Source organism: Coprinopsis cinerea (assembly GCF_000182895.1).
Source record: "Coprinopsis cinerea okayama7#130 chromosome 3 map unlocalized cont3.3, whole genome shotgun sequence".
Taxonomy (NCBI): domain Eukaryota; kingdom Fungi; phylum Basidiomycota; class Agaricomycetes; order Agaricales; family Psathyrellaceae; genus Coprinopsis; species Coprinopsis cinerea.
Genome location: NW_003307542.1, coordinates 771585 through 780990, shown reverse-complemented (window position 1 = coordinate 780990; position 9406 = coordinate 771585). Strand labels below are relative to the sequence as shown.

Below are 9406 nucleotides of genomic sequence, written 5' to 3'. Positions count from 1 at the left end.
ATTAAAGATAGCTAGAGTCCACTTCGGGAGGGCTATAAATGATTCAGTTTGATGTCAACCCCAACAAGACGAAACCGTGATACATACATAGCGCCCTCACCCGTCAAAGCAAGGTCTCCACGGTCCATGATAATCTCCTGGCTGTCATGGCTATGGGCTCTATGGCTCGGAGGTCAGGTAGAAAGTCCAAACCTTTGGGGCACACCGGTGCTACCACATCGCGGGTACGTTTCCCAAGACCGCCTGCTTCTTGTTTTGGGCAAGATCCTGCGTCATACGATCACCGATATCCAAAGCAATATATGGTGAAAGGGCGAAGGGAAAGAGGCAAGTGGTTGAAGGACGTTCGTGGGTTTGGGGAAGCCGACTGGGAGTCCAATCAACACCTCCACAAGAAAAGAGGGGCTTCTTGTTCAGTCTCTTAGTGCTTCTCGTTGAATTGAGAAGTCCAAAAGCTTTAGCAATCACTCAGAAGCGAGATGTCCCCGTCAGCGTACCGGTAGAAGCGGTTAGCGCTGTTAGAAATCGAAGGTTTTTGCCAACCAGCGCCTATGGGGTACTTAAAATCAACTCGCCGCTCCGCTTGAAATCTCCGACGGGGGACGCTAAGCGCTGAATTTCCTCCGCTTCTCAAAGCACAAGAGTTAATCTGTGGAGATTTTTTAGTCGCCAGCTAGACTGGTCACTGCAGTCTGCGAGGGTTTCCCCTGGAGGAACCAATGGCCATGGAGTGCACTTAGCGCTCAGAGTAACGCGGACTTGACTGTAACTCCGCCTGAACCTGGGGTGACACTGAAAGATTTAAGAAACATTCATGTGACTGTCCTGCTCGAGCTCACCTTTCGTCGGCGACATCCCTGATTAACGGATGGACAAGGAACTCGCAGAACTGGCGGCTCAGCAAGTCTTAATCGAGAAGCGGATGCGTCTCCTCCGGTTCGAAAGAAACAAGTTATCGCCTGTATCGCGCCTCCCAGCTGAAGTCCTTTCCGAAATCTTTGTCTGGCGCGCATCTCCGACAGAAAAGCCTCGCATGTGGGTTCCCAGCATTACACACGTCTGCGCATCGTGGAGGGAGATCGCCTTGAATTTTCCACCCTTATGGTCGACCATTCATGGACCTGCGCAGAACATGGGGCCGTCGTGGCTGGCTACCTTTCTGGAGAGATCCAAGGGTGCACCACTCTCGATTCACAGCCAAATCGATGATTTTCCCAACCAAGACGAAGCAGCCATTTCACGCGTTCGGCACATCCTTGCCAACACCTTGAAGGAAACGCATAGACTACGCCATGTGTTCCTCTCAGGGGACCTGTCACTGCCATGGCGTAGGAACGGCATTTCTGCCTTCCTCGTTTATCGAATGACTTCGCCAGCCCCCCTGTTGACAAAGATCACTGTCCACAATAGCCTCTCATATCGCCGAGGAATTGTCCTTCCTTCCCCTTTTCTAGCTGGCCATGCCCCCTGCTTGAAGGAGGCCACCTTCTCCGATTGTTTGCCCACCAATTTGGCCTCTTTTCCGATATCACCCATCTGGAACTCAGCTTCAGCGAAGAATTCCATACGAGTTTCCACCCCGACGCTCGAAATGTTTTTGTTGCCCTCAATGAACTTCGGGACCTCACGAAGTTGACCCTTGGTTTGCCAGCCTCCTTCGCCTCTTCTTTCCAGCCCCCTCAGATGATCGACCTTCCTCTCCTGTCAAGTTTGTCCATTAGAGCAACACACGAAGTCTGTACGACGCTTTTAGGGGCCTTCAAGATCCCACTATGTCTGCTATCACTCGTCCTCAGAGTTGACGACATGCCCGAGGAAGGCGACAGCCCTGAATTCGCCGCAATAAGCGCGGCCTTATCCTCTGCTTGGTCATCCCCATCTCCAGCCAGCCGTCCTCCGCTTCAAGACCTAACCACCATCTCCATCCGCTCAACCCCCCTCGAAGACATTGCGTTCCGTGCCTCTGCAGGAAGCAGTTCCCTTTCCCTTTCGTCCCCGGCCCCCTTCGACCTAACCGGCCCTCATTTCATAATATCTCCCGTACAAGTGAAACGCCTCGAGCTCGCTGGCGTTGTCTACCGGCACAGTACGCAATATAGTGTCGAACCCTTCGTCTGCTCCTTACCCTCTGTGGATGTTCTCAGCCTTCACGGCAAGGTTGTGAACCCGGTGGTGGTACACCTCTGTAGCCCTAACATGCTTCCCAGCCTCCGAGAAATCGAGGTTAGAAAAGCCAATTTCTCAAGCAGCGCCGAGGGGAAAACCCTCTTCGAACGTTTCATCTCTTTCTTGAGAAGACGAAAGGGGAAAATCAAGGCGGTCAAGATTGAGGGGTGCAAGGGGCTGACGCGAGTGGACTTGGAAAAGTTCAGGAGGGTTGTGGACGGGAAGGTTGAATGGGACGGACAGGAAGAGGATTGGGAAACTGATTACAATACAACAGATTCGGAGGAGGAATTCTCAGACTCACAGTGGTGATGACAGGGGATAATCATATAATACCGTACTGAATGGTTCTCTCCAAGTTGATTTAATATGTCATTTTACCTTTTGCCCTGCAAGCAAACTTGGTGATGTCATTCAGACACGACTGCGAAACGCGTCAATTGAAAGGCAGGCGTGAAGTGGGGAACTTGAACTTCTCAAGTCAGTGATGGGGTACCTCATTTCAAGTTGTCTACAAGTTGCATCATCATATCAGTGGCAAAGCAGAACGCACATTCATGACGCCTTTCTATGCGGATCGTGTTGCAGAACTACCGAACGAATTGACCAGAGGAGTACCAAGCCAATCGCCACCTGGATGGATCAAGCATCACTAGGTCCATTCCTCATGGTGCCGCCAAGGGAGAGACATGTAGGTATGCCCGGTCATAGAACAATCGCAGGAGTGGAAACAAGTCAGGAGTGGTTATCGCTGAACATAAGTCCTTTGTAAATACCCGCAACACCGAAATCCCTTCCCCCTCGAGGTTTTACAGATGGTGGAAATCCGCCGCCGTTCAATAGAGTAGCCGAGGGACAAAGGAACATGCCCCCATCCTGACAGAGTAAAACAAAGAGCACGCCGCTGCTCAAAGGCTTGCTAATTCCAACTCGAGCACGTGTGGCTAATTATAAGGGAGGTGTGAGCCCGAAAAATCGCGGGGATCGAAACAACTGGCATTCAAAAGGTGGCCACGCATTTCGATCTTGCATCCCCCCAAACTCTTCTCTTCTGTCCACTCTCCATGGTCTTAATTATGGCCACGGAAAACGAGCCAACCGCGAAGCTTCCCAAAGATGAGGTCTACTACTGGAATACTGCGGTCTTTCAGGTGCGTATGGCCACTGCCCCCTTTCGGTATTGCATTCAAAGGCTAGTTGGCAGGTCGAGAATCGTCGATTCAGGTTGCCCTTGTATCACCTGCTGAAAGGCTCGCAACACTTTGCAAAGATATGCGGTCTGGAAGAGGAGGTGGATTCTGGTCTTGAACTGGGGGAGTTGGATGGAGAGGGTTGCAGTGGCTCAAAGAGGGAGCAGGTCATCAAGCTTGACGCCGACGTCGATGATTTCCGAAACTTTGTCAAAGTCATCTTCCCAACGTAGGTCGAGTTCCAGCTCTGAATCTTACGACGTGTTAATGGGCATATCGTTTTCTAGATCATTTGCAAACGCACCCGATCTCACCAAAGCCCAGTGGATATCCGTTCTCAAGCTCGCCACCTGTTGGCACTTCAAAGAGGCCCGACAGATTGCCATCGAGCACCTTGACGACTTCCCCCTCACCTCAATCGAGCACATCCAACTCGGAAAACAGTACTACGTTCCCGGGTGGCTTCTCCATGGGTACGAAAATCTCGTCCGTCAGGAAGACCCCATCTCTCTCGAAGACGCAAGGGCCATCGGGTTGGAATCGGCTATCCGACTGTACATCGTGCGCACCCAGATTGACAAGTACAGGCGAGACGAGGATTTCCTTGAGCGGTCGTTTGCGGAAGAGATTTCGACGTTGTCAGAACGCGAATGGGAGTTGATGACGGACGCTGAGATGGAGCGTCGTTCGACGCAAACGGGCCCCAAGACGGCTGCGAAAAAGTGGAGGGAGGAAGAGGCTAAGAGGTCGACGAGGAGGCAGAAGGGAAAAGAGAGGGCGAGGGATGAAGGGCACGGTGGGGATGAATGGACGGCGGCAGACTTCGACGACGGTTGTGACAGGCCGAGACTTGAAGGGGTTCGATTATCTCGTGGTGAGGCACAACGAATACACAGAAACGAAGACGATTCACAGGATAAATATATCAAGGACCTCGAACGCGAAGTTTGCGTTGCGACTAGGATGATGATGATGGAACGAGAGAAGAAGCACGAGGCGATGTGGCGATGCATGAAGTATGATGAACACAACAAGATCCTCAGTCGCAGGGTGGAAATATTGACCGGTCGAATCGACTTGAAGCGACCGAAGCAATCTGGAAAACGATCTCATGCCAGCATCAGCGAGAACAAGGCGCTGCATTCGGGTTCTGGGAGGGAGAATCATGCACAGAGAAGGCGGCTGGACGAGGAAGGGTGTACCTAAACTATGCGTTCGTCAGTCCATCGTATTTATGAAACCTCTGATAGTGTTGTACCATCAATATCCAATGCTATTTGGTAACTTATGCCTTCAAATGCACAGCGTTGGTTCGATTTGACAGCACGATTCGCAACCTGGTGACGAGTTCAGGCTCAAACAGCGGAGCAGCCACAGCTTGATTACTCACCGAAATTATTATCTCACCTCTCCAATGCATTGTGCGATCAGCTCCTCTCCCCGTTTCCTATTGGGCCTTCAACGTTCAACACCTCAAGAATTCCGACATCGTCCAGGGATGAAGTCGTTGCCTTCGGCGGAATTTGGAAGTAGATTCAGACAGGGTTTGTATCACAGAATTGGAGCAATGAGTATTCCATCTATGTTTTGACTGATATCGATAAGTAGTGAGTGGTCCGGGACAAGCGACTGGTCGAGAGCGAGAGCCAGCTGCGACAGTGAGGTCCTACTTACTCGGCATCTGCCGCTATTTTCCCACGCACATCCAGTCAAGCGCTATCGACGACGACCCGTTTAGTTGCTTCGAGATATAGAAGAGCCTGAAACTTAGAGCCTCAAATTGGCTCCATTAGCGCGGACTAAAGTCTTTCTTTGAGATATTAGCGACAGACGACTCCTCTAGAACAGTCACTCGCACCACCATTGGGTCTTCCGAATGATGGGGATTTAGGCGCCCACATAGGAGGCTTCTATCCAAGTTGTTGGATTCTGGCACGTGTTGACTTTTTGAGTCCCGTGCGGTCGATGCATCGATAACTACTCCCAACATGATCAAAACATGATAATGAATCGCGAATTTCTTCTCATTCTCAGTCTATCCCTTCATCATCCCATACTACAGGCTACGATGAGCGTCCATTCTTCAAGCCTCCAGTCCGATCGTCATCCAAGTACGGACGCGGAAAGCTTTTCAGAGATCAAGATGAGTGAAGAGTTCTACTTTGAGAGCATCATTTTCCAAGTCCGTTAAGATAATCAATTCCTATGAATTCAACCTCGGTACTCATATCTATAATATTTAGGTGGAGAGTCAACTGTATAAAGTTCCAAAACACCATTTCCTGGTGGAATCTCCGGTATTCAGAGATATGCTGAGCCTGCCCATTCCCGAAGGACAAGAGGTCGAAGGATCAAGCAAAGAGCGCCCAATCATTCTCGAAGAGGTTAAGACAATTGAGCTCCGATCCTTGTTGAAGGTCATGTTTCCCCCGTGAGTCCCACTGAATTTCATACTTCAAAAATTACTTACATCGAGTGTAGACCCTTCGTAAAGACGAGCTTGGGGGTTGATGAGTGGGAGGGAGTCATCAAACTCACCGATATGTGGGGTATGGCCCGGATGAAGGAACATGCAGCGAGAGAATTGGCAGCCTTGCTTTCAGAAGACCCCATCTCCCGTGTCGTATTCGGAAGGCGATATAAACTGAAAGACTGGCTTATCCCTGCATACAATGAATTAATATGGAGGGAAAAGCCCCTCGACCTTCGCGACCTCAAGATGCTGGGCCCGGGGACAACTCTGCAGATTTGTGCGCTACGAGAACGAATCTGTCCAAAAGACTGCGTACATTGCGGCAGCTCGTTGACCAAGGGTAGGCGGCAGGACCTGCTTCGGAGTCATTATACTGTACAAGCCTCTGACTTTGGGATGTACTTCGATGTGGATGAGGGTCGAACCGGACAAACCCTTGCCGCTGTGGCCAACGACATAGTGCCGCGATTGGAACTCACGGAATATTATAATGGGAAATGCCATGTATCCTTTGCATAGAGTGCTCATTACCGCCCAGTATACATGTCATTCCCTCATAATGTTCGATCTTCCATGGACCATTGCCAGCCGGGGCGCCTGTAGACGGATCGAGCGAAGATCATGCCCTAATCCTTGAAGGGATCAAGGTGAGAGCTGCAGTCGCTTTTGTGGGTCATGCATCCCAGGTGCGCGGAAGTTTTATGTACTCCATTTTCTTGGTCTCAATACACCGGTCTGAAGGCCGCTCGGAAAACCTTACAAAGAAGGAATGGGAGGGCGTCCTAAAGCTCTCCGATATGTGACAGATGGAGCCGTTCAATGCGCGCTTGTTTAAGCGCCCACTTGGTGCGTGGTGATGCATGTGGCTAATCGATCGATAGAAGACTTCATCCTGGGAAACAGGCATAATCAAATGTGGGTGAAGCCTCGTGCTCTTAAAGAACCTCCGCCTACCCACCTTCCCTCTTTCACAGGACGAACAAGCAGGCAAACATGGACACCAGCGCACCCGATGCAGGATTGGGCCAAGATCCACCTCCCACAAAGAACGCTCTCTATTTTCTTCGCATCGTTGTTTTCAAGGTTGGTACCTGAAATTCCTCAAATCTGCCACACCATCGATTACTGATCGATGGAAATCATCTTCACTCTTCCACTATAGGCTGAAAACGAACTCTTCCAAGTCCCAGTACTCTATTTCATGAGCGAATCCCAGTTCTTCAGGGACATGTTTAAGTTGCCTCCTCCGGAAGGTGCTCCCGTAGATGGCTCGAGTGAGGACCACCCCATCGTCCTTGAAGGTATTCGGGCATTGGAGTTTCAAGCGCTCCTCAAAGTCATGTTTACCCAGTAAGTGCAGAGGTACCTCGCAGCGCCCCGACTTCCTAACGTATGCATTGAACTTCTTAGATCTTTCAGGAAGAAAGAGGAATTGGGGACAGAAGAGTGGGAAGGAGTTTTGAAGCTCTCCGACATGTGGGAAATGCATCGTTTCAAATCGCTTGCTGTCAAAAACCTCGGGTCTTGGGTGTCCGCACAAGACCCCGTCTCCCGCATCTTGCTTGGACGGAAGTATAACGTCGACGACTGGCAAGGCGGAGCATATGCAGAACTTGTCCGACGAGAGGAGCCGATCAGCCTCGACGATCTCTCTGCCCTCGGCGCAGATGCAGCCTTGAAGATTTGCTCTTTGCGGGAGCGATGTCATCCTGTCAAAACCATCACCAAGGTTATACAAGAGTACGTGTACCACCCAAATCGTCCGCCGACTTCTGAGACCGAAACCGAGGCATGCGAATGGACCCTCCAAGCACGGAGACAGGAGGTCCCAGGTAAAGAATTGATTGATTTGGAAGAACAGGTGGGGGTGATTTTTGGGATTAGGATGCCTCTGCATCGTGGTCCGTATATCTGTGCTGTACGCCCTTGCCGTTGCTGGCCGTGTATATGTTCATAAAAGTGGTAGGGATACACCGTAAACGTTTAAACTTGCATGACATTGGGTACCACAAGTACGTATTAGAAACTCGTAACGCTATGGACAATTACACTGTATACATTCTACCTATCACCGCGCAGCCCACGTCTACGATTCTGATGTCCAAACCAGCATTCCAACCACCGTATTTCCTTTCACCTCGTCGGCCAACTCCACAACTCCCACCCATTCACGCACTCATTGCTCGCTTCCTGCCTCCACTCCTCAAACATATCCACAAACCGCGCATCCACCTCTCCCTTCTCCTTCTGCCACCGCAGCTTCGCCATATCCACGCTCCAGGGCTTCCCTCCAGCCGTGAAATGGATCACCAAACTCTCCTTTTCATACAACGTCTTGAGCGCCTGCGTGATTTCCTTTCGACTCTCGGTTTCCTGTTCTGGAGAGGGATTGAGAGGCCTGAGATGCTTGATCCTAGGGTCCGCATATGTCGCGCTGGGGGCATCGGCGTCGGAGGTGTCAATGGACGGTGGGTGAAGCATCCATTTTGGTGCATCCCGGACTTCCCAATGGGAGTTGAGCGTGCAGTACGATCCAGGAAGAGTCATAATCCTCGTCGGATACCATAGCTTGTTAATCAAATCCATATCATACTCCCCCTTCTTCAACTCCGTCAAACCCTGCACCACCTCCCCCTTCAACCTGTCGCTCAAGCTGACCACGAGGAGTGTTGATGTGGTGTACTGAGGTGGCGGTAACCAGTACGCGATGGGGGCGGCGACGTCAGCCGCAGGGAGCAAAAATAGGTGGTGCAGGGGCTTCAGGATGATTTGATCAGAGTCCAGAACGATGATTCTCTGGAGGTGTGGGATGTGGTCTTGGATTTGGAACGCCATCATCTTCAAGAGGACGCTGCCATAGTACTTATTCCCTCCTGGCGCTATTGGTGGTGGTCTGAGCTTCAGGATAGTCGTATTGAATTTCGAGAAGGGCTCGAGATGCGTCTCGTCGAATGTAGGTGGTACCATCAGCACCGAAGGAATACCAGGGGAAAGTATGGATAGTCGTTTAATCAGCAACAACGCTGAGCATGCGTAACCGGGGTTGGTGGCATAGAAGACGAAGGCGTAGGGACTTGAAGGGCCCTGCATTTCGGGCGTCGGAGGAGCATAGATTGAATGGGGCGGTAGCGCGGATTCTTTGGAAGGCGGAGCCGGATCTGATGCAGAATCTGACCACGAAACGGATATCCGAGGTCGATTGTGGAGTTTCTCCGTTATTGACGGCGGTGGTAGGATGACGAGGAACAGCACTGCTAGGCAGGCAAAGAGCGCAAGGAGGAGAATGCCCAGTCGTCGGTCTAGTATTGGTCGGCCCATCGCGGCTGCCTGCGCCCAATTATTTGAAGTAAAGGCAGTTTTCTATGCCAAATGTCGACTGTCACTTGAGGACCCGTGTGGAATACAATTCCAGAAGAAAGGAGTGTGCTAGAAAACGAGGGGAAAAAGGGGAAATCGTCAATCACGACGACATCGCGGCTTATAACCAGGGACTCCGGACGATGATGGTGGTGGTAGAAAAGGGACAAGCAGCGGTCGGAAAACACCGTCGCAAGTTTCTTCAACGTTGCAGCGGGAT

The 9406-nt window shown here is 51.0% G+C and overlaps 5 protein-coding genes across 5 annotated transcripts; 4 read left to right on the top strand and 1 right to left on the bottom strand.

The window, feature by feature from the left end:
- Nucleotides 1-868: 868 nt before the first annotated feature.
- On the top strand, nt 869-2478 carry CC1G_04678 (hypothetical protein; the record flags this gene model as incomplete). Its single annotated transcript, XM_001829937.2, has 2 exons — nt 869-1383; nt 1455-2478. The coding sequence occupies 2 exons, from the start codon at nt 869-871 to the stop codon at nt 2476-2478; spliced, it is 1539 nt and encodes a 512-aa protein (XP_001829989.2).
- A 764-nt stretch (nt 2479-3242) lies between these two features.
- Nucleotides 3243-4562, top strand: CC1G_04677 (hypothetical protein; the record flags this gene model as incomplete). The annotated part of the gene is made up of 3 exons (XM_001829936.2): nt 3243-3317; nt 3371-3585; nt 3644-4562. 3 exons carry the CDS (start codon nt 3243-3245, stop codon nt 4560-4562), a joined length of 1209 nt encoding a protein of 402 aa, XP_001829988.2.
- An 862-nt stretch (nt 4563-5424) lies between these two features.
- CC1G_04676 (hypothetical protein) lies at nt 5425-6348 on the top strand (the record flags this gene model as incomplete). Its single annotated transcript, XM_001829935.2, has 3 exons — nt 5425-5538; nt 5600-5787; nt 5838-6348. 3 exons carry the CDS (start codon nt 5425-5427, stop codon nt 6346-6348), a joined length of 813 nt encoding a protein of 270 aa, XP_001829987.2.
- Nucleotides 6349-6822: 474 nt separating this feature from the next.
- Nucleotides 6823-7816, top strand: CC1G_04675 (hypothetical protein; the record flags this gene model as incomplete). The annotated part of the gene is made up of 4 exons (XM_001829934.2): nt 6823-6912; nt 6992-7179; nt 7249-7747; nt 7796-7816. 4 exons carry the CDS (start codon nt 6823-6825, stop codon nt 7814-7816), a joined length of 798 nt encoding a protein of 265 aa, XP_001829986.2.
- Nucleotides 7817-7962: 146 nt separating this feature from the next.
- Nucleotides 7963-9147, bottom strand: CC1G_14119 (hypothetical protein; the record flags this gene model as incomplete). The annotated part of the gene is made up of 1 exon (XM_002911540.1): nt 7963-9147. One exon carries the CDS (start codon nt 9145-9147, stop codon nt 7963-7965), a length of 1185 nt encoding a protein of 394 aa, XP_002911586.1.
- Nucleotides 9148-9406: the final 259 nt, after the last annotated feature.